This window comes from Channa argus, chromosome 5, assembly GCF_033026475.1.
Source record: "Channa argus isolate prfri chromosome 5, Channa argus male v1.0, whole genome shotgun sequence".
Lineage (NCBI taxonomy): Eukaryota > Metazoa > Chordata > Actinopteri > Anabantiformes > Channidae > Channa > Channa argus.
The window spans coordinates 19,902,547-19,928,232 of record NC_090201.1 but is presented as its reverse complement, the minus strand read 5'-3'; the positions used below and the strand labels follow the sequence as shown (position 1 = coordinate 19,928,232).

General features: G+C 40.1%; 1 protein-coding gene across 4 annotated transcripts in view; it reads right to left on the bottom strand.

The window, feature by feature from the left end:
• Positions 1-25,686, bottom strand: part of tox2 (TOX high mobility group box family member 2) — an 83,467-nt gene that overhangs the window by 24,062 nt on the left and 33,719 nt on the right. For all 4 annotated transcript variants that reach the window (XM_067504943.1, XM_067504942.1, XM_067504940.1 and 1 more), the window contains 2 exons: positions 15,719-15,778; positions 1,880-2,161 (listed from right to left, as the gene is read on the bottom strand). In XM_067504943.1, the coding sequence (XP_067361044.1) occupies positions 1,880-2,161; positions 15,719-15,778 (342 nt within the window). The remainder of the gene's footprint in view (positions 1-1,879; positions 2,162-15,718; positions 15,779-25,686) is intronic.

Genomic DNA, 25,686 nt, shown 5'->3' with positions numbered 1-25,686 from the left:
CTATATGTCCAAGACTCTTCTCTCAGAGATTGTACGAAATACCATGATGTAGGAGGTTTGCCTAATATACTTTTTAAAAGAGGCCCCAAATTACCTGGTAAAAACCTTCTTGATTCAGGGGTGTAAGTTAATTTAGCCTTTTCTTAATATCTCTCCTTTACATCTCCGCCTTAAAAACCAAAAAAAAAAAAACAACAACTTTAAACCACCAGTGTCTGGTTATCAGAATTGCGATCATCAGGAGTTACCAACATTTGTAGTATATCTTTAGATATATGTTCATTGCGTGCACTCACTTCAAATCTCATGCATTTTTATCACCCAACCTGCAGCATTCAATCTATTAAAAGCACAGAGTGTGGCCCTCTGTAGCAGTAACAAATATCCTGACTGCTGAGCGAGAGTCTGGCCAATCAGCCACTGTCTCCACAGTAAAGGTCATGACCAAAATGTGAAATGAATATGAAGATAAATGACACAGGAATCCAATACCTAAGAGGAATATTGCATCTATATATTATGTTTATATTTCTAATTTTTGTCAAGCTCTATTTTGCAGTATGTTGGCTCTTGTTTTAATTCGGATCTCTTCCGTTTATAATGAACATTTTGATGCATTCTGCTTGACCTCGATATGCAGCTGTGTTTAATGTATACATTTAATATAACAGATGTGCCTTTCTTCTCATTAACTTAAACGAAACATGCTGCTGACTTGTCATTCCTGATCATGCCTCAGACAAAAAAGAAAACTATAAAACATATACTATATTATGAACTGGGCACTGGGTATGTATTAAATTACAGGAATGGCACAGCTGTCGAGTGCAGTTGTTTCTTTATCTCTTTATGATATAGCAGTCAATAACAAGTAAGTTATGAAGTTATGAGATTCTGAATACAAACATATTTATATAGATATTAATATTGTTGACCATGTGTACCTCTTTTAAATAAGTCATTTTTACTGCTCGATACTGCTCTCAATAGAAAGTATTCACATCTGTCTAAATTTTAAAGGGACATATTAAATATATGACACTATGTTACAAAAGTATTAATGCTTTAATTTGAACTCCAAGCTCAGTCCCAGCTTTTATACTAAACTACTCTTTTAAGCTGATAAAGTATGTGTGTTATAAGAGAGACTGTTAACCAGAGCACCTTTTGTAGCCTATATATTATGTTTCATGCATAAGCCTTGAATATATCATTTGTTGTGGGAGAAACCTGTTCTATATCCTGCAGTTCTCGTGAATGCAATTATGGTTTGGAAATGCTAATTTACACTAAAGCAGTTCTGTGTGGAGCTGGGGGAGTAATCAGTGCGTATTCATGTTTGAAAGCTTGACAGATTGACTGATGTATGCTGTCGAGGTAGTTATGATGCTGATGGATTTACCCACAATGCTTTTCTCCATGCATCGGGGCTGACATGGCAACCACTGAACAATCATTTGCTTCCCCCACTTAGCCCCCCCTCTTCATGTCTTGAAAATTACATTTACCTTATAAGGTTGTCAGATATTTCATATTACAAATTAGTATAGGCATCTTTTTGATGCCGTTTTGAGATTAGGAAAATGAAAATTATATTAAAATTTTAATTTGCACAAAATTACTTTTACAGTTAGTTACTGTATTTTTATTACAGTATACACTAGTACACTTTACCAGACTGTACCCCAAACTTACAGGATTTAGTTTACGTTCAACTCTGTCTCTTATGAAGAATCAATTATTTTCACTGGAATCTGAAGCTTAAACTGTCCAACACATTTGTGACCAAGACCAAAAAGAAATATCTGACTTCTTAAACGTCAACATTCTGGTGTTATAGGACCCCACGGGACTGTGTGGTCCACATAATGCTACTCACCGAGGGCATTTGGCTAGAAACGAGGTGGCTGTCCTGTGCCAGCATGTTAGACATCATGAGTGTGGGCAGCTCTGTGTAGGAATACGGGTTGATGAGCCCATTGTGTTGCAGCGAGTGGCAGAGGTAGCCTGAAGAGTCGTGCTCCATCAGGTGAAGAAGAGGAGGCTCAGGGTGGTTAGGTGGAGTGATGGGGGGGATCTCGTAGTCTTCGTCCCCATTTCCACTGGCGGTGCCGCCACCTCCGCCTCCTCCCCCGCCGCCACCAGTCTGACCTGTGTAACTCTGATTTGGGGGACAGAGACAACATAAAGTACAAGATTAAATTTGGTAAAAAAGTGTGTAAGTGATTTTATCATAATTAGGCATTCAGTTCACACTAATAATTACAAAAGTGAAAATAGTTATTTAACGTGCCAAGAGTTTGTATGAAGTATGTTCCTTGACCTTTTTAATTACTAGATTTGGAATATTATGTGATTGGAGCACTACAAGGCTTGGATAGGTATAAAACTCTGTAACAAAAGATGGTTGACTGTCAAATTAAAAGAAGAAACAAACTTAGGACATCTATAACTTGCAAGGTGCTTTCCAGTAAGACATGTCCAATTATCAATCTCAAAAATCCATTTACTTTATGTACTGGGTCAGTTTTGTATGGATCCATCAACTAAGGTGGAGCGTTTGATAATAACAAAGCACTTATCTAGAGCACAGTACAGTATGCAAGTGTGCAAGTTATATTTGTCTATTACATTGTTGAAACAGATTAACGGTGAGGTCAGATAGGAAAAATACTCCAAACTAGGTCATTGTTAGAATTTTTTCATTGAGCATTGGAGGATAAATATTCTTGTGTAGCCCTACCTGACAGCTGTAGAAAATGAAAATATATGCAAATTCAGTGTAACCTTACAAATCCATATGTAGTAAGTGGAAAAGAATAGATAATTTTATTTATCGTGTTAACGTCTTGTCAACTAAAGATTACAGCTTCCTGCAATTCCACAAAAAGCTTTGTAATCAGTTTAAATTCGGATCTGTCATTTTGTTGGAATAGGGGTAATTTTGTTTCAAATGTTGAATGTCTCATTTTGGAACAAAAACCCAATGCTCAGCGATCGGTAATAAAGAAGACCAACACTCTGTATTTGTGTGCTGTCACAGTAACACAGTAAGTCCAATCAGATCAGAGTTCTGCACAGAGCGAGAAGAAAAGAAAAATAGCAGGGAAATTCAACGGGGAATGAAAAGCAATTTTGTCTGAGACGATCCAACTTGACTCCCATTGTAATGACTGAGTCAAATTAATCATCACAAATAATATTCTGGTGTCAGCCATTCAAGGGTTTTTTAATAGATTTTTTATGATTCATGTCTCGCAGTATACATCAAACAGTCAGTTCTGCAACATTTCTGAAATCAATTCAATATCATCTTTGTGTAGGCTGTCATCCTCAGCAGCAGAGTGGTCATTTATCTCTCAAACAGATACTTTTAGAAAATAAGGGGCATGGGGAGATGGAAGAAAGGAGAAAGGATATAGAGCACATTTCGTACTTTGCTCAAGCCTGTTTTCCTATAAAGGTGAGTGTAAAGGACTATTCAGTCATTTTCTGACAAGGTACAGTGGAGGTTTGTTAAATAACACAAGAGGTTGACTTCTTCAGGACAAATTGAACATTTTCACCTGCTTGGAATTTAAAAAGGAAACTTACCATAAAGAATGGTAATTAGCGGTCATATAATTTTGTTAATTTAAGCAATCACGGCCTTAAACGGTTTGGTATTCTTGGCAGTAGGGCGGGCTGTATTTTTTTATTTACTCAAAAGTAAGTAAGTGACATTGCATTTTTCTCTACAACAGCTTTCAGCATGATTAATATGTATCTAATGCCTTTTAAATGAATATAAGGCAGTATGCACCAACCCAGATGGGAAGAATTTGATTAAGTTACAATACGTAAAATCCATCTTAAATTTGACCATGAAAAAAAGACTTTGGTAATATTTTATTGTGCAGCAAAAGCTTAGACAGACAGACTCAACATTAAAAGCACACTTTCATCTTCCTACATGTTACATCAAATGGATAAAAAAGAAAAGAAAAGAAAGAAGTGTGATTGCTTCGATTTTATCTACTTTGTCCTGGCATAGCCTGCAAGCCAGTTCATATTAATTTTCTGGACTGTCCTTTGAAGACAGATGTTTTTGTAAACCTTTGGGGATAGTGTTATTGTTTGGTCTAATGGACAAGAAAACGAACATTTCCTGAGATTCAATTTCCCTCATAATTGTTGGAAGGAAACTAAATTGTCTGCTGTAAACATTGGAACCATTGTGTGAAGTTAGTGCCTGTGTGTGTCCCTTGGAGCCTTTGCATCATCTCTCACCGTGCTTCGCTGCGACTGTGGGTGAGCACTGTGTAATGTAAAAACCGCCACTTTAGTCATCATCTAGCATGTTCATTAGCCTTTTGTTTTCTCAGCGTGTACAGCACATGTATATATCCCCACTTCCTGATGCCATCAATTGCTTTTGACTGTGCAAAGGGAGGAGGGCTGAGAATGTGTCATGTGCTAGATGGCTCTGAAGGCTCCACCAGTGCCCTTGATGATAAAATGTAAATACCAAGGACGTTCCCAGTTGAATTGTGGTAAGATAAATTATTCATATGTCTCTATTCAGAATGAGATTGCATGTACAGAACCACATGTACACTATGCCTAATGTATACTCTTTTCTCCTTTAAAAGCAACATCCAAACAAAGGCAATATATTTGATGGATTGTACAGACCAACATGTGTCCTAGTGTGGAATTGGCTTTGCAAAAAAAACAAAACAAAATAAAAAAAAGCCTCCTCTTCTCTGTATTTTTTGTTCTTGTGAGCCACTCGTCATAGGTTTACTTTCAATAGTCAGGGCCACATTCCTAAGGAAAGCTGCATTACACAGATTCCGACTAAACCAACCTTTATTTTCCTCTTCTGATCAATGCCACTCACTATAAGGAATATTATTTCTAATACACAGTATGCTCAGTCTGCACAGTGACCAAAACACAATCTGTAACATTTTAATTGCGAGACAGCTCTCTCGACTGGAAGTGTTACATACCAGCACACCTTTCATTTGAAAGAAACAGATGAATAGACAGTTGGTCTGGGACTGAAAGAGAAAATAACATTGATTGGGGAGCTTCCCAGCTTGTCTTTTATTTGGCACAGATCTCTCCCTCCCTCTGTAACACTGCCTGAGTGTTCAAGGCCTTCTGGAGATGATATTGACTGTGGCTAATGGCTCATTATCTGTACATTCTTCTTATTAGATTATTGTTGTGATGCTTGTAGAAATTTTGTTTCAGGACATAACATAATTAATATTCATTTGTGTATTCATTCTATGAAAGGCTCCGCTGTCAAACAGGATTCACAATTCAAATAAAGCTGCATGCTTTTTATTTTTAAACCACCTCATGATCACAATGCTTTGTTTAATCATTTATTCAGCAGAAAATTCATTTTTAATTATTCAGGAATTAGCTGTTTATGTTTTTTTCCCCAACAAAATCTAAACATTTTTTGCTTCAAACTCCTGAAATGTGGATATTTGCTTTGTGCTGTTTCTTCTGTCACTGAAATTGAATGTTTTTTAGAGGAGGGACTGTCCATTGGACCAAGTAAGCAATGTGGAATCTGGAAAAAAAACATTTTTTCCACATTTCACAGACGAAATAATGAACTGATTCCATATTGTAATAAATCATTTGCTGTAGCTTATCTGGATTATTTGCTGTTCCCTGGTAGCTAAACATGAACACTGTTATACAAATGTCCTTCTTACTGGTGGGCATTACACTGCAAACATTTCCAATTACGAATAATCACACAATAAGAACATGATAATAATTATATCCAGGCCAGTGGCGTGTGCCACACGAACGCAGTTTTTGGAGTCCTCCCAAGTCAGTTTGTTTTGGGGAGAGGGCGGGACAGACAGCGCCGGGACAGACGATGACAGATCTGCCTTACCACTAATGTGCACTTATCTGCCTATTGGAGAGCTTTGTCACTGTGGTGATTTATGCTCAAAATCCCCCACACACTACCACTTCCATCACCTTTGACACTCTTCGTTCCAACACCTTCCCGTATCCGCCATGCAGCACTCCGCACACAGCGACAAAGTCAGACCCCGTTATCTTTCTTTGCCACGCAGTCCAGTTTTGCAAAGAAAACAGCGGATTTATCTTTGGGAAGAGCTTCAGAGCAATGTCTATTTTCATTCACTGTGCCATAGCTTTCCCAAAGGTGGATTATACTGTATATTTATGAATGATAATGTTTACTAGTGGACATGTAACAGGAGAGGCAAACAGTGCTTGTTAGAATAAAAGATTGCTTACTTTTAAAATGTATCTGAATGGCTCAATCTGTTCTGCTATTTCTGTTTATTGGGTTGTTTGTTTTGCTCTTGTTTTCCCCTTTTTCTCTGTCTTTAGCCATCTATTTTGTTCTGTCAACTCAGGGTTAATTAAAGCCATATCTGTTCTTCTGCTACAGTATCATGTCGGTTGGTATCAACACACCACAAAGCCTTCTGTAGCAGAGCCCAGAGAGAGAGAGGATCCAGTTACAGCCACCCTACACCTCCACTCTCCTCTTGCTCCCTTGGCTGGCCCAACCCCAGCTTGACCTGCCCCTGGCGGAGTCCAAACAGTTCTGGTCCTTGCTGCACATCACCCAAACCCAGAACCCCCCGCCTACCTCCTCCCACCCACGCCCCTGTCATCTCATCTGTCTCTAAAACAGCCCGGCTGCATTATTTATCTGTCACCATGTTACTGTTTGGTCGTCATGAAATGGCCAGTGGAGATGGGGATGCTTAACCACTGCGTACTCGGTTTCTGTCCGGTGAATGAATGGGTGGGAAGAAGAGGAGGTGGGGGACAGTGAGATTGGGAGGCAGCAAGGGAGAGAGACAGGGTGAAAAAAATAATTCGTTCTAGGAAATAAAATCCAGCCGCTAGCGTTTCAGCAGCAGTCACAGCTACTGTATGTGAGTAAAAAGGTTGCTGCTACGTGACAAAAATGCATTTTATTTATAGGAGGAAAAGTACTGAGGGAATGGAGAGGCTAATTAAGCCGGGCCTGAACTGTCCAAAGTCCACAATGTAGATGGCCCCATTCACCCAAAATATTGAGTTGATGACTTGCAAGCCACCCAAAGACTAAAACCAGACTTTCTAATTGTATATATCTCCCCTCCTTTCTTTCAAGATTCTTTGCTTCTTCTCCCCCGTGTATCTTGTTCCCAGTGCTCGTCTCACTTGTCAGTCAAGGTCAGGAGGTCATCCTCATCTGATCGCATGTCAGAGCAGATTAGAATCAGAGCTTTTGTGCCATGTCATATTTCATTATGCATTTGACTCATCTGGCAGGTCAATGGGTCAGTGTGATTTGATTGGATGACAGAAATGATATAATTTGTGTTTAACCCTAGGCTGTATGAGGCTCTGAGTGGCGTACTAATGCATTTGGCAAAGACGGGGCTGGCCCTCTCTACAAGCAACTAATTTGAAGTGGCACGCCGCAGAGTTGAAGGAGAGCTAGAGCTATTGCACAACATGCTGAGGTTATAAGGAGGGCTTTATCAAATAATAAAAAACAACCACCCTTGTACCTCAGTCTGTCTCTCGCATGCTTTCTTTTTATAAACTGATGCAAGTACCCAGACATTAACTACATTTAATACACTACTTTTGCTCTCCTTTTTTCCTTTCTTTATCTATTTGATTCGCTGAAAATGTGTCACTGACCCTCTTTTCTCTTGTTTTTCTGTTTCTCTCTCTCGGTGTCTCGGTTTCTTCTTCACTGTCTAATAACATTTGATTTTGGCAAGAGAGGAGACTAATGGAGAAGTGCTGTCAGCAACAACAACCACATCATTATTGCTGAACATTCAACTGGAACACAAACAACATTTAAATAGCTCCCAAATGACTACAGAATAGAATAGATGTGTGACAGTGGCGAAAGTTATTATTTTAAAGAGGAATAACTACAGGTCATATGTATTTCCCTCTGCTGGTTTCCGTGGCGTGCACAGGTAGAGTTCAAAACCTTGTGGTAGTAATGATATGCAGATGCCGCACAGTGTGAGGGAAAACTCCACCGTGATCTCCACTAATGCGGTCAGAAAACAAACCATGGGTGCACAAGATAGCTCAGGTTTCCCAATAGTCATCTAGAGTGATTGTGATGCTGATGTTGATGCGGCTGAGGGTGACAACGCAAGAGGAGGGAGAGCGGAGATGGGGGAGGACAAGAGTGGATGGAGTAGAAAATGGGGAGGAAGGCACAGAAAAGAATGGGGGTGGGGGGCTCTAAAGAGATGAATCCAACATTTCAAATTAGGACCGTAATCAAACTTATTGCCTGACAGGGTGAATCTAGGATTACAATGCTACATTGACAGACAAACTGTATTATTTCCAGACTCCCCTCTGTCTCTGCCTGTCCGAAGCAGCCTTGTCTCCTTGAGTGGGAAGCCTTTTTAACTTTGCTTATTGGCACACCATTGTCTGTTCTGTGAGGCTTAACAACAGCCACTGCTATTGCTGAGAAACAGTATGACCACACAGAAGCCACGCAGTCAACTGTTTTCAAAATTTTAATGACTCTCTAGTTACCTACTTTCTTGAGCTCACAGTCAAAATCATTATTAGCATGTGGATAATGGTGCTACTGTGTCTGAATGACAAAACTAATTATTGTTAAAAGAACAAGTAAATGGACAGAAAAAAAACAGCACAATAAAAGGTTGGTGGCACTGCACCAACTTTAACAATGTTGAAGATAACAAAGAGTGTGCTGATGGCGCAGTCATCCAAACAAACATGCATTATTCTGACAATTGTTAGGATGCTGTCACCCACAAATAACTCTGCTTCACACCAGGAGAAGGGGGTGTAAAGTGCATGTGGCTGGGAAGAGTGCATGTGCAATTCTGTGCATATGTGCATCATTTAATTTGTGTGAGAAATGGGCATCTTCATGCATTTCTGAATTTGTTAAACAAAACCCTAATGTAAGAGAGTTTGTCTGTGTGTGTGTGTGTGTGTGTGTGTGTGTGTGTGGTGTCAGCGTGTTCTTAAGTGTCTCCTCTCCTTGGTTCAGAGTCAATGAGGCTGTGTATTGGAGGCAGCCACAGCTGGTAGGAGCAGGAGACTAACATCTGGACCCTCGTACTCTTGGTGCCATTGTTAATAAGAGGCTGGTGGGGAGTGGAGGGGAGTGGAGGAGACAGCTCTCCAGTGTCAATGAACCTCCCTGTTTCCCACTAGAGTTCTGTACTGCAACTCATACTTAATGCATCACAAAAGTGACCACAGAAGGACCTCCACCATCACAGCGTATCTTACAACCAAAATATCAGATAGAATAGCCTTGGTGCACGCAGGGTAACCACTTGAATAAGAACATTTATGTTACTTCAATTCAACTTTCTCTGCAGAAGAAATAAGTTAACATGGGTCGATGTCAGCTAAGAGTTTTATTTCATACCTTGAAGATACTGCATCAATAATTAAGCAAGTATTTTTGCTAATGAGTCTTGGTTCAATGGAACATTTTCCTCTCTAATAACCCATAGCCTTATTTCACTGGCACGGGGGAAAACCAGTTCAAGGCAAACATTGTAAGTTTAATTTTTAAAAGAAATAGAACATTTTGGTGGTTAAGAAAAGGCTGAACAGATGCCCACCATTTCATGTCTTTTATAATACTCTGGCATATGATGTTTGGTCTCTCCTCATTTTATCCAATGGGGTAAAAGGACTATACAAACACATTAAGGTTGCCATTAGTTCCATCTGATCACCTAGGGCAACAGTGGGATGGACAGCTTGGCAGAGCAAGGGCCTTACACAAATACACAGCTGTGCATTTATATGTGGTGCCATGTTAGATGAGTATTTCAAACAGAGTGCTTTTAAACGGAGCAAGAGCGAGTGAGGAGTGTGAGGTGGGGCTGGGCTCCAAATGACTGTAAAAAGGCCACAGGGAGAGAGCTTTCCATCTTTCTGCTGCCACGACAAATATGCCTGCACATCTTTTTGCTTTGTCTCCGCTTCCTGCTTCGTCAGCGTGCGGCTATAGAAATATTTTGGCAGACTGTTCTTTGTTTTCATTTTCACAAAAGATGTAGTGAGAGAATGAGAGAGAGAGAGAGAGAGAGAGAGAGAGAGAGAGAGGGAGACAGAGAGCAAGGGAGGAGAGCTAGAGAGGTTGGAGATGTAGTCTGTAGGAAATGTTAAGAGATGGTTGGGGGACATTTGAGAAAAACAGCACAAAAAGAATCAGAATGGGAAAAAGTGGAAGTGGAAGGAAGGTGGAAAAGGGGGGAAAAAAGTCAGAGGGTCAGGGAGTCAGGGGAATAGGTGAGCTAGAGTAGGAGAAGAGTAAGAGAACTATTGGGAAGTAAGAAATCACGCACATGTGTAAATAAATTAGCCAGGTGCGGTGGCGTAAAAGGGGAACAAGACAATTGACTGTGTAGATTGGGATGACAAGTAGAGGGTGAGGCACAAAGTGGCACAATCGATAAGAACAGAAGGGGGCAGGTGGATAAGTAGGGATGGAGCAGCCCGCCACTCTGGTCACCAGCACCAATCTAAACAGAGGGAGGAAGCTGTAAATCAGACTAATGTGGCCGAGCTGTAATTCAGACCAGCAGGGCCAGGGCGCTGGTGCAGGGACCCCGAACAGTGGGAGTGTACAAAACGCCGCCGCAAGGCTTTAATCAGTGGAACTATCCAAAGATACTGTCTCCCCCAATCAGCAGGCTTCCTGTCAGTCACACACGGCTGAACCTGACCAATCAGGCTCCACCGAGGTCCCAGACATGCTGGCTGGGCTTTGGGCTGCTGCCAAACAAGAGAATTACTCATCTAAACTGGAAGGTTGGAATGGGCCTTTAGTTCAGAGCACAGAAGGACGAGGTGATAGATTTGTCAAAGGTTGAACATAAAAGACTGAGGGATCATGTTCTACAATGGTTCATCAGAAACATATGGAGGGAAGATGAGAGACACAGGGGAGCTGTAGAGAGCCATTCAATCATATTTATCAGGCTGGAGTTTCTGGAAGTTTATGCACTAAAACTGTGTGACCGACATATCTTTTCAAACCTGTTAACAAGAGCTCTTAGAGCACTAAATCTCTGGTTAAAAACATAAAAACCAATAGAACCACATGACGGCCTCATTATGACTTCATTCTTTCAGTGTGTTTCATAAACTCAATCATAATCACATCTGTTTGCTGCCATGTATACAGTAATAAAGAAACAGCTTTTCATTGATCTGTGATCTGTCCCTGCTTCTCTGTGTCTCACAGATCTGCTGTTGGCACCCAAACACCTTCCTAATTACAATTACAACACCCAAGGGGCCAGCATGATCCTTGCCAGCAATGACTTACAACATGATAACTGAGATGAGAAATAGCATCAAACTTACTGTTAAAGCATCTTTTGAACTCCGAACATGTAAAACAGGAAGACAAACTTTCAAATCACTCATTACCAGAAGCTGCTTTTTCATACCTGTATTTTATCACAGGGGAAGGAGGGCAACGCATTAACTTAAAAGTGAGCGGAAAATGCAAATGTAGACCACTTTATCATCAGGCATTCAAAAGGACTCTTTCAACTCGGCAATCCATAATATTCAGCTTTGATGCCCAGGAAATAGCCACAGCTCAGTGGTAAAGCTGAGCTGGATTCTCCTCTAGTAGTAGTAGGACTAGTGTGACTGGCTGGGCTACACACACACACTGTGCATGTTAAACCACATGCAGCGTCTTGGCAGCAAAGACGCTACAGCGGCAGCCAATCAATAAAACCTTGTTACGCTAATTGCAAGATCATAATCTCCGTTCCTACTTCTGCTGAATATCCAAGCAGTCACTCCATTAGCCGAATTATTCCCCTGTGCAGTTTCTCCATCCTTCTTTCTCCCCAACCCCCCTCCCATTTCCTTGTCGTGCCTTTTTTTTTTTTTTTTTCCCATTTTCTGTGACATATTTCTCTCAAACAGCAGTTCTGCTAAATGAATTCTAAGTCAGGGAGAAAGACATCAAAGCAAAGCATTGTCAAGGTAAAGTGCTGATGAAGTATACTGTTTCTTTCACTTTGCTGAGGAGCTATGAGAAGGCATCTCCACAGTGCATTATGTTTGATCACATCACGCTGCACTGTTCTATTTTATATTATCAAGAGAAATCCCACTTCAGGTGAAGGTCTACTAAAACCTTTAGAATAAAAATGGTGCTCTTCCACATTCTACTGTGGAGATATTGTTTCTCTTTCTGCGTTTCACGGTCAGATCATACCTGTGTGAAGACACCAGAACAAGCTCCTCATCGTTGGTTGCTCTTTTCTGCATTGTTGCCACGACAATGGTCAGTTGCTACAGGGACAAAGAGCTTGTTGGTGCTGAGACCAGGGTCTGCGACCTTGTCATTGAATCAGTAACACTTTGTCACTCCGCTGGGGGGATAAGAGAGAGACTGGAAAAAAACCCTACTGAGAAGTAAGCAGGGTCAAACTACAGTGCTCATGGGAACATTGATATGACAATGGGCACTGACCCTGTTTCCTTGTGACTCATCACAGAAACATACATATATATGTATCTCATCATTTGATGCAGTTTCTGAGTCAGATTTGGGCTATGCTTATGTCCTATATGAATGTACTTTATGTTTAAAAAAACATATTTTTAAATGTGAGCCAGATAACATGCAGTGATTATCCGTAAGAACTGAAATGAGAGACAGCCAAGCACTGAGAAACACACTTTCACATAGTTTGGAGGCGGAACTGCTGACCCAAATGCATTTAAATGCAATGGGGGGTAAGAGAGAAAAAGAGTGAGAGAATGAGCAAAAGAGGGGGGAGTCCGAGAGAATGGGAGAAAACAGTGAAATAATAAAGCAGTAAGCGTGGAAAAGTGAGCTTTAGGCAGAATGATTTGTTTTTCTTCAAGATGGAATACACTGAGAATAATACAGCCACTGTATATACTGTACACCATGTTTCTTGAAGAATAAAAGTAGTTAATAAAAAACAATCCCTGCAGCTACCACATTCCTCTGTTATGTTCACCAAGTCCATTCCTTTCTTATTCTTATCTCAGCACTTGTAAACAAAACAAACATAAACATTTACAGTTATTTCATGCATTTTAAGCTTAACGTTATGCTCTCTCTAGGTTAAATATGCAACCCAATGAAACAGGTTTACATGCATACAATACGTACAATATTCTAAATATCATACTTTATAAAGGTTTGCAAATGTTAAGTTTTGACGGAATGCACTTCATCTCTTGTATGATCAGGACATTATGTTACACGTGCACTGATAGGTGTCAATCAAACTGCAGCTGTTTCCCAAATATATAATGCAAACTAATTCTGCCACTATTCTGCTCGAGCTGTTAACAGCTGGATGAAATGTACTAGTGGGACACATGTGACTTAAGAATCCTCATGTCAATTAAAATTTCAAACCATTTTTTTTCAGTTTCACAACCATCAACAGCTCCCTCAAAAGTGAAGATTTTTAGTATGCGTACTGACTTTTTCAAGTATACTTTGTTACTTTTCCAATGTCAACACACTCTACTTAAAATCTGCCTGTAATTAGCATATAGAGTAGAATTAGGACATGGCAAAATTGGCGCATATGTGTTTGTGTGTGTGTGTGTGATTTCCTCCATCTCTGTGTTTCATTGTCAGAGTGTATGTCCACCCCTCAGGCCCTCTCTGATTCTAGCTGTCAGAGGGAAAGAGAGGCTAAACTTGGTGAAGCGGAGAATAGAGCAAGGCACATGTCAAATATGAGGGGATCTTGAGTAAACAAAGTATAACACAGAGAAAAGCAAAATCGTCTCTCATCCCATCACCGGCTTTCACGCTATTTCCCGCTTTCTGTCTCTTACTCTCTTCCTTCCTTGATCCCTACCTTCTCCTTCTCTCCTTCCTTCCCTCTCTTGTTCTCTCCCTCTCTCTATCTTCACTGCTACATTTATTTTTTTCCCCCTTTTTAAACTTAGCAAAAAGCATTTTGCACATCAGCATGACTTGTAATCAGCCAATCAGCACTGCAATAAAAGTACATGCACTGAATGAAAATGGGTGATAAACGCAGTGCTTCTTAAGATTTTTAGATAGCATCTAGGAGACAAAGTATCTGCATTGGACATTTGCCAGATAACTATCCTACAGAAAATCATTTTGTGATAGTATTTGTTGTCAAAGATATCTAAATAAACTTAGGACTCTTGTACGAGAATCAGCATAAGCAGCTCTGTGTCTCATTCTGGGCATTGAGCCATAATTTAACAAACCAGAGCATTAAGACATTAAGCAAAACAGCAAATGCACCAGAAATGCAGAACTTCTGTAGCCTGTGGGTCAGTTCTAATAATTGCAATTGACAGGGACAAATTCCCTGTTCCCCTGTGTATGTCAGATGGCCTTATTCCCAAACTCCACAAATCCCCCTGTCCAAACACAACCATATAGTCTGCCAGTTGTTCACGACCAGCTGTGCTACAGTGTATCAGGCATATTTGCCATGTACTGCAGAAGAACAGTGACTCCCCCTCCATTCTAACTCAAATTCTTAAAGTAAATCCTTTTCACTGAGACCAAACTCTGCCTGTGTGAAGCAGTGTCTTCTGCTCGGCTTAAACAAAGTACAAAGTCCCGACACAGAGGATGATCTAATAAAAATAGAGTGCATTCAAATTTTATGATGGCAGCCTTAGGTTAATGGTTGACACTGCCCCAAAGAAAGAATGTCCCGAAATTTCTGTGACAAATATGGATAGTTTTGATGGTTTAGGTGCTCTGGTTTCCTAAAATATACTTATGTGCAAAGATGTAATTGTGGCTGTTTGAACTAGAATGCAATGGACAAGCAGCCATGGCTCTCTGCCCAGTACATTCAAACACACCACAGACTCTAGCTTCTCTGTATAAAGGCAAGAATTACTATTTTACTGATATTTTACACATTCTGAAAGTTACATTTTAAAACTAACATATCAGCATATATTGAAAATCTAAAAAAAGCACAGTAAGTGAAGTGAAGATAGACGTTTAACATAAATAAACAAAAAAAGCTCTTTAACTGTCTTTGGGGAATGTGCAAATGAACTGAGGTTTATTATTTCATTATTAACATTTTGTAGAATTTTAATCATTCTACATGTTTATGTTTCATGTTCGGTTTTAATTTAATTTCAATGGTTTGGGTGTAAGATTGCTACTGTAAGTAGTTTACAGTATTTACTATTTACTATATGTAAATATTTGATGATTATACTGTGTATATTAATAAGGCATATAGGAAGAGGAGTTGTTGCCAAGGTAACAACTAACAGGGATCCAAGTGACCAATAAAGAAACAGAACTAGAACGAAAATCTGCAAAATATTTCCCTGCTATTAGATTTCAGGATCTAGAAGAAATGTGTTTCTCCTTGTTCCACTGTTCGCTGTGTATTACCAATCTTGGGGTAATATTTCACCCAAAGGGTGCAGATACATTGAAGAATGTGCTGTGTTACATCTGTCATAATTTCAGCCCCTTTACTTTCAGCGGATGTCATATAACTGTGGTTGTTTCTCTAATAACAATTTGTCTTCCATCCTAACAAGCATGAGCAGTTGTAGAAAAAAAAAGCTCTGCAGCAACTCAAAAATCACTGGGAACTGATGAAATAAGAGGAATAGAGCAGATATTCCACTAGGGAAAATTTTAACGTACCTGGTTCGGCGGGAGGAACTCGTGGTTGTTTTCATTCATGTACATATTGTCACCATCAAACTGTAGCAGAGAAATAGAGAGCGAGAAAAACAGTTAGGCAAAGACAGACACATCACAACAAAGACAGAAAACAGAGATTTTCAGTGAGTAGATACAGAAACAGTGTAACTCAGCAGCCTAATGACTGCGAGTCCTCGGCTTATAGACCTTGATGCTCTGGTGGATGTCAGTAATTACAGTTCATTAGAGACATGTATAATTAGGCCCTGTCAAAGTCTGTGTAACTCACACTCTTCTCTTGCCTGCAGCCTGAGAATGTGTGCGTGTGTGTGTGTAACTGTGCACACACCTAACTCCTGGGATTCTACGGGTGTCACCACGCACAGCCATGTGATAATCACAACAATGAGAGAGCACAACACTAGCACCAATGGGAAACTAGTGAGTCAGCCAGCAAATTGGCCAGTCATTCACTAGTGTAGCAGGCCCAAGAAAAGTTTGCATTGTTTCGTTTCTTTGGCGGCATGGCTGTGTGTCCATCTGTCCGTTGGTCAGACATACAGACTGGAAAATCTCAACAACTAGCGGACAACATAAACAAGAAATATGGAGCCAGTTTCTTGGTTACCAGGGGATTAACTTCCTTTTTTTTTTATTCTAATGCAACCATGCACAATATGCACAACATGGTTGCATTAGCGCTCTTGAGTGATGCTATTAAATATGCATTTTTTAAAACAATTTCATGAGAGTGTATAGCACTTGCCCAGCAAATAGTATGGTAACATGCAGAAGCAAGATTGTAAACATGGTAAACCTTATATATACGCTAAACATCAGGACGTTAGCATTTCTTTAAGCATACTGGTGTTAGCATTTAGCTCACTGCTTCGCAGACAGAGCTGCCAGTAGGTCTTATTGGGTCTTGCTGTGTAAAAGCATTGTGGTTTGCTGCTTCTAAAACCTAGACTGCAGACAACTTTTATGTTATCAAACAACATATGGCAGGTGACCCAGATATTGATTTGCTGTGCCACACACAGTAGTTCGACAGAATTTCCAGAGACCTACTTTCTGTGTTTCTTTTCCGCCAGACTTAAAAACAAGTATTCAACATTGTTACTGTTGAATTGACATTTTTAGTAAGGCCGTGGGAGGTTTATGCTTCTTGCTCTGATTGATGTCATTTTTGCAGTAGTGTGCTTTCCCCAAACTTGGATGGAGGTTAAATGAGTTAAATGTTATCACAACCAATACTCATGATAAACTAAATATGAGAATAAGACCCAGGTGGACAAAAACTGGAATTTCATCCAGTCAGTTGAACAAGCCAGTAACATGAGTGGCTTTTTTTAAACAAATTAACACTTTTTCCAACCCTGCCAACCAGCTATCCAACTGGTGATCAAGAGTCCAAGTGGTGACAACAGCCTTTAGCACTTTTGTACTTTGCTAGAGAAAGGAGGACATGGCAACCCCACAAATTCAGAGCTCAGACTCACCGACCTCCAGAAGCCTGAAGGGGAGGCTTAGGCTAAAGGAAAGGTGACAGTTTGAGGTTATGTGCAGAGGATGAGAAAGACAAGAGAGGCTGTACACATGAACTAATGGTAAAGCAGTGGGTCGAGATCATATATAAGTAGGAGGTAGAGTTGGGAAGGTATTATAGGTTTGGGAGATAGAGAGAAATAAAAAGAAAGGGTAAGGACAGAGAACATGAATGAGAGAAACAGAGACAGAGAGGAGGAGGGTAGTAGTAGCAGTAGTGGCAATAGAGCCTGTGGTTGTTCTGGCTGTAGTGTGATTAACACTGGGGTCACAGCCAGAGGCCGCAGCTTGAAACACATAGGCATATAAACACAACACACACACAACACACACACACAATCCCAGAGGCATTCTCTGGCTCTCAGTCTGACACTATTTGGCACCAGCCATTTATGAGAAAACAAAGCACACCTCAGACAGCTAGTAGTGGAGGAGATGAATTACCGCTGCTACTGTGAGGTCAAGTCACGGGATGGATCTGTATCTACAGTAACCTACTAGGGGTGTTTCTCAAGCTGTGGGCAGGGACCAAAAATGGGCCACACCTTTTTTAGAGTCGTACTTCACTATGAGCCATAGATGCTTGGGACAGATTCGAAGTACTTTATGCCCTTTAATTTTTAAAATCTGAATATTTTGGAATATGTTTTATTTTGAAAATAATGATTTTGATCCATTTTGGAATAAGGCTGTAACATAACAAAATGTGGAAAAAGTTACGCCCTGTGAATACTTTCAGGATGCACTGTACATGACACAGCCAGAGCACCAAACAAACTACAGTACAAAAGCAATCCTTTGCAACATAATTCAGTCTGAAGTTGCAATTCCATTTCCACATTATCATTCAGCCTCCGATTGAACTATTACTTCTAGTGCAATGATTTCTGCCTGATAGCACTATTAGTTTGCTGGAGGAACAATCATTGTATTCTGCAATGAAAATGAAATCACTTTCTTTATTGCCTTTAGAAAATTATTTCATGTGCTGTCCTAATCACATCATGCTAGATGTGATGGTGTCCTGGGACAGGTTATTTTCACACCTGCAAACCAGATCCCAATGTGCAAAACAGGGCAAGGAGATATCAATTATACAGAATGTCAAGTGAAGTGAAGTCTGCAGTGGTGCTTCTGCTGCATGATGGGATGGAGTCACTGAGGACACAATGTTTGGAACAATAAACACAATTTAAATAGAGGGGAAAAAGTAAAAAATTGTAGTTGGTAGGGGGTCAGTTAATCTTAACCACAAGAAGGCATACAAACCTCTTTTAGTTTGCCTTTACGTCATGCCAATTTTACCTTGATGGTCTGACGCCACTTTAAGGTATAGTGAAGTGAATATTTACATTTTAGTAAAGAGGTTATTTACATTTTCTTGCTCATAGCCATGACAATTATTGACCTTTCTTGATAACCAATCGCTGGCTTTGTACTTAGTGTAAAGACATGAAAATATATATTTTTCTAAGTGTTGAACTATTCTGAAAGGAATGGAGCTCAAATACTTTTTACTCAACTAATAGAACTTAACTTAAATAACTTTTTAGCAGTAATATCGCTAATAATGTTAACTTGTCAAATGACCTTAGTGCGTATCTTAGTGTGTAACTTTTTGGAGGTCATACTCACCTTATTTCAGTTCTCACCCTGTGCTACTTGCCTACCGCTCACATGTTGTGTACTGTGTCCACCATTTGGACACAGTACAACATATTAATAGTCTCTGGCTTTACAACAATGCTCTGTCTGCCGACATCAGATAAAGTTTAGTGCATAAAAAAGTCCTTCTCTCATGTAATCTTAGTCATACTATGTACTGTAGATATATTTCCAGAAGCCATAACGTGCTCAGTGTGAACATACAAAAAGTTGACATATGAGAAAAAGGGAGGTTTGTAAGAGAAGGGCGAGCTCTGTTTGCTTTCCTGAGGCTTTGAGGTCATTAATCATAGCGGTCAAATCTACAGCAAAACAATTGGGCGAAGGAAAACACAGACAGAGAGAGAGAGAGAGAGAGAGAGAGAGAGAGAGAGGCTGAAGGTGAGAAAGAGGTGGAAAGTTACAGTGAGATGGAGGTGAGGGGAGTCATGTGGAGCGAGGGAACGAAGGGGAGAAATTTTGAGGTAGATTGAGGCTTGAGGAAGAAAAGGGACAAGGCCTGTACAACTGACGCACTTGACACCAGGCTTCTGTTTGTATAGCAGAAATGCAAATACATGAGAGGGAGAGAGACAGAGAGAATGGGAAGGAGAAAATAAAGTTGGGGAGATACTATAAATAGCTTTGTGCTTGTGTAAAGCCAAACCAATGTCAGTTTGATGCAGGAAGTGCAACACTGTCATAGAGATTATAGAACCGCTGTTGACTGGAACACAGCACACCAGAAAATCAGCATTCCCCCTAGTGATACCTCAAAGCTTACAATTTTACCCATCCCATACAAAATAAGTTTTCCAAAAAAATGTAAATGGTAAAACTTTTTAAAAAGTGTAAAGAATTGGGCCATAATATAATTCTGCTCTTCAAGCACATTACGAATCGCCCCGACCCCTCAGCTCATCTTGGAACAGGTCTGATTATTGACCCCAGAATTTAAACTAGTTAGAAAATAAGCATAAAGTTCTTATGCACCACATATCTGGTGCATACAGTACAATCATGTCTTTCACTGTATTGTATATGCACTATAATTTTTCTCCATATTGCCTGTTGCTTTTTTATTGTAGCTTATTTTAAGCTTGCCATGCTTCTTTACATTTACGATTCTGTCATCTAACTATGCCTTCTCATATTCCGTACTGTGCTGAGTCTGTGTTCATATGTTCTGGTTTTGGTTTTTAGGATTTAGCGTGTACTTTTGCAAATGCCTTTGTAGGCTGTGTGATAAATTGGAAAGACAGATTTGTACACCACTTGAAAAATCTGCCTGTGTTAATGTAGCACTGGCATACAGTACAGAGTAGATGCCAAGTACTGTTAAATCTTTAAACTCAAGACATCAGTATTACATTTCAGCTTAAGACTTTAGAGTTATGGTGCCTTAAGATGCTGCTAGATGATCAGATTGTTAAGTCTTTATACTAAGGTGCTGACAGAGTTATTGCTTGTACCCCTGGTTTAATTTGATCACTTAAACTTGTAGTGAAATTAAACATATTTCCTTATTAAAGACACCAAATCAATTCATTCTTCTCTTGTGGTACCAATTATAAATCATCTCTCTGTATCTGTCAATATTGTGCACTGTGTGGATATCATTGTATAATGCCACTGTGTAGAGCATTTGGATTATCTGGATAGGACACAAGACATTTATATAATTTCGACTGGTTGAGGTTAAAACGGAATCGACATACCAAGGTCAGTGATGGGTCAGTGCATCCCTTCTTATAAAAAAGCATTTTGAATTCTGTTTTGCACCAATTTCGTCCGGAATACCAAATCACACAACTGGTAACTGCAGCCAGGGATATTGTAGAAGAAAGATGAGGTAGGAGAGACAGAGAGAAGAGTGCTTAACCCTCCTCCTAGTCTCTGTTCATGGTTACAGCATGTGCCTCCCTAGATTTTCACCCCAGCGTAACTAATCGCTTGTCAGTCAATGTGCCGATGGAAAGAGGCAGCAGTCAAAATACCTGTGTCAGGACTGTGGTCATTAGAGCATTCAATGACTCACTGGCAGGCACACACACACACACACACATACACACACACACACATACGGGCATGAAGCACAAAGAGTATGGGGGGATGGTTTGCTGTAAAACAGTTATGGATTGCCTGTGTGTATATCTGTGCTGCTGCATGTGTATTTCACCTTTATGCATTCTTTATGTGCATGCATGCTTGCATGCTGGACGTGTACGTACAATTTAAGCATGCATGCATTATGGTCTTGGCTTTCAAAGTGTGCACACTGCATTCATATCTATGTGTTTATGTAATGTATCCTGTCCAACAATGTGCACACTGATCCCAGCAAGATAAAGATAACAAAGTTAGACCTTCCATAATATTTATTTTCCCATAACAGACCTGCTCAGCCACACCCAGTCACATAACTCCACGCAGATGAAATATGGTCTTCATTACTTTTAAACCTCAAAACACAGAAACTAGTGAGGAGAAACAGAATTGCCCTTCTTTCTCGATTGAAAGAGCACGAAATGAATTGGAGCAGCTGAGATTTTTTACATTATCATGACAAATATGGTGAAATAGGGAAAAGAGAGCAAGAGAGAGAGACAGAGACACACGACGACAGACAGAAAAGGGCAGATCAGACAGAAAGACCAAATTGTGTGAAAAAAAAAAAACACATTAGCTCAATTTGTGCTCAACTGTAAGCTGTGAGCTGAGAGGAGAAATAAAATAAGGCATTTAGCTCAGGATCATGTTAAACCATGCAAGTGAATGAGTCCCCAGACAAGAGTGTTCCCTCTCCCACTTATGATGGACTTAATTGCCTCTATCAGCGTTAAGATATAACATTCATCTCAGGTTTATTGCTTGGCTTTATAGTCTTGTCCATCACACTGAGGGGTTTCGAGAGGGAGGCCACTCCTTAAATGGCACCTTAAAATAATGAGACAGATTAAAAGCAAAAATGGGACAGAAAAAAGAAGAAAAAAAGCATCATTTATTTTGGGGAAAATGAGAACATTTAACAAGAACTCCGAATGATCAGAATTGGAAAGTGAGCAAGCCACTGAAGCAGAATGGTTTTGATGGTATGCTGGATAGATTACTTCTCGCTTTCTGGGTCTTTCAAAATGCATGGTTCGTCAGGCTAAAGGCACACACATCTCCCCCACCTCTGACCCGCAAAAGCTCCGAGTAGGTGTAGAGTTTCAGATGGCCGCACAATCATACCATTGTGCTCCTGTTAACACAATGAAAACAAAGCTAACACATCGCTGACATTCAACTCCCCCCACTCTACCTACTAACCTTGACATTCAACACAACTCAGGTGGAACACAGACATCAAGCAAATTTGAAACAACAAAGAGATATTGATACATATTTTCGTAATATAGTGCAATTGGTTCTGTCTCCTGATGAACCAAATGAGGAATATTTAAGATATAATCAAAGATTAACCTGCTTCTGAAGTGACATGACGTTGACATATTTCATTTCTTTAAGACGTGGCGCTGACCTCCGAAAACAGGCTGCTTCTCATCACACGAAGGCTTGAGAACCATGTCTGTGTGTTCCATTAAATCTATTAAAACTACTTGCATTATATCATAGTGCCTACCACACAATAGGAGCCTTTCAAGGGCAGTCCCACAGAGAACCAACAAAGGGCCCTCTCTTTCAGAGACTAGTCAAGTAATTCAGAAAGAGCCAAACACGATTTCTGTGTGTGTGAATCTTCTTCTGCACCAGACCCAAAAGTAGCAATTTCACCGAGTCATGAAAAAAGACAATCAGAAATGAAGAAGAGAGCGGAAAAAGAGAGCAGCGAGATACGTGTTTTTTTTTCCTCGCAGGTGCCTTTTTGAAAAAGACAGAGGGCAAGAGTTGTGTTCTTTCCTAAAATAGCGATTCTCTGGGACAGAATAAGCACAGGCCTAGAAAAATTCCAGACGGTGACCGGGACTAAGTGAGGGTTGACCGACTATTCGATAAATACTCTTATTTGCATACATCACCATTGTTGACTGGTAAACGTCCTGGTTAATAAAAATAAACCAATATTACGGCAGAGTTAGCGAAGAAAATCTCTGGACTTTTTTGGAGGCATTCTCCAAAATCCATATCTTCTAGTCATTCCTAACTTTTCCACATTTTCTATCAAAATGACAAATTTCGAGAGGTTTCCATTGTGCTGTCTTGGCAGAGGTATGTGCCCCCTGAATACTTTTCTGAGGCCTCTTATAAAACATGCTCAACCTTTTACATTTTTGCAGACAATGACATTAATGACCTTCTCCATTTAAATTCCACTTGTTGTCTTTTGCTTCATTCTGCAACAGGACTAAATATGGGAACTTTGGCTGTTTAAGACATGTTTTCCCAAGAAAACAATCTGGTGTGCAGAAGTACAGTAATTTAAAAACACAGGAAAAAGAGGAAAAAAAAACCATTCTGTATTTGGGACCGCAACGTGTATTTAAATCTAAATGCAGCATCCAGCATGGTCTACTTTTGTCAATAGGGCTCAAAATAATTCACTGTTCTTTCATTCACTGCCATGCTGATTCCACATTCAGCCTCTGCTACTAGCATCCAGGCAGAATTTTCTATTACCAATCTAATTGCACATTCCACCCTGACAAGAGCTCATTAAACCTTAATTATACACATGTTGTTTTCTACAAACATCTCCATTTGGGTCTCTCTGCCTTGTAATTGTTCAGCAGGGACAACCAGTTGAGATTTTGCAGATTGAGAGTGAATAAGAGAGAACAGGAAAAGGGGAGGGAGAGAATGAGAGGTAAAGGGAAATCGAGAGAGGGAGAAAAGAAAAAAAAATACCAGAGAGAGAGAGAGAGAGAGAGAGCGAGAGAGGAGTGTCTGGAAGTAGGTCATGTCTCTCCATAAACAAGGCATGGTTTCTAAAATAATATACCCATCCAGTGGAAGTAATGCCAAACAACTGAGCGAATGTGGAGCTCATGTAATATTTACAGAGCACTAATACATAGATGGCAGGTCTTTTTCTCAGCACCCCCCTTTCCAAAGCCAGAGGTTTTTTTTTTCATCTGCCTTTTTTTTCTTCTTGCCATTTGAATTTCTGAGAAAGCCAACTACACTGATATATCTAGTAGGGTGGGGGGATTCGGGTGGAGGGGGGGTTGTTAATATGCTGAGTTTCCCCTCACTTTTTACCCCTGTTCTTTTCTGCCTCTCCTATCTGTTCCTAGTCCGCTCTCTCGCTCTCCTCTTCCTCTCCCCATCGTTCTCTCCACATTTGCTGTGGCTGTGATGTTTTTTCACACATTTGTTACATTTAGCAAGGGAAAGTGGGCCTTAATCCAGAGTCTTTGAGGCATGGGTGATGATATTACTGTGGAGAATCGGCCTTTTAAAGACTTCTTTAAACTCCAGCTGGTGCTGTAAGGTCACCAAGCACTTGTTCGACGTCGGGCCCAGCGTGATGCTTCTGGGCTCTGGACTAACTAGCTGTGTCGACTCCAGGCCAGGCTTTCTGGGCTTTTGATAGCGCCTGGCAATACTGCAAGATGGAAAAGACTGTAAAGGAAAACCTTTGCACGTTCGAGTTATGTGAAAAAATTATGTATTACATATATATCGTTATGATATATCTGATATCCATTTTAGCCATAACACACAATTACAATGACTATTGGAGGTTTACTAATAATAATGATATTTATGGGTATTAATGTGAATTATGTTTGTGATACTTTATCAGATGTTGACAGTCTGTGATGGCATGAAATGAGATGTCTATCACAGATCATCCTCTGTCACCACAGCCCAGAATGCATCAAGTGTCCATGCTGAACCTCTCAGTCATTGCTGGGGACCCTCTCAGCCTGTCATTGTTGACACTTACTGTATGCATCATTGATACCCACCCAGCAGCAGAAAATAAATAGCCTGCTATCACATCACTCCTGCTTTGGAATATTACAATTATCTTGGCAATGTTTTTGCTTTACAGCAGGCATTTGTTTTATGTCTCTGTTTTCGTTTGTTTATCCAGTTGGTTAGTTAAAATATTCCATTCTTAGCACAATTACAGTGGAACATCATTCAGTCCTCGCCAACATCAAATGCGCTCACTGTACGATGTGATGTGAGCCATGTCAAGATAAACAAACATGACATATTAAACAGGAAAATGACTCACTCTTATTATCCCACCAAAATAAATCTGGAAAACACTAATTATAACAACCTGTGCCAGTTCCTGACTGATTCACCTCTGCTCTCTGGTTCTCTGTGTATGTATGTACATACTGTGTGTGTGTGTGTGTGTGTGTGTGTGTGTGTGTCTGTCACATTCTTCTCCTGCTGCTGCCTTAATAGGCAGTCTCTTAGATATTCGCAACAGAATAGTGCTCATGCAATATTAATATCACACCAAAATATGGAAGCTGGAGCCCCCACTCCATCTCTCACTCCCTACATAATTGACTATGCAAGGCTCCAAATCAGCTTGGAAAAAACAGAGAGACAGAGAGAGAGAGAGAGAGAGAGAGAGAGACAAAGAGAGAGAGAGAGGGAGAGAGAGGAGAGAGAGAGATACATAGAAACCAACATAGAAACCAAGGGAAAGGGGCACAGCGAGAGAGAACGAGGAGTCCTGAAACAATCCTGTCATCTCTGTGCAATAGCAGATTCTGAACCTTCACCTTATGTATCACTGTCAAGGCACTGGAGCTAAAACAACAACAATAACAACAACTACAATGTTAGCTCAGTTTGACTCCCTG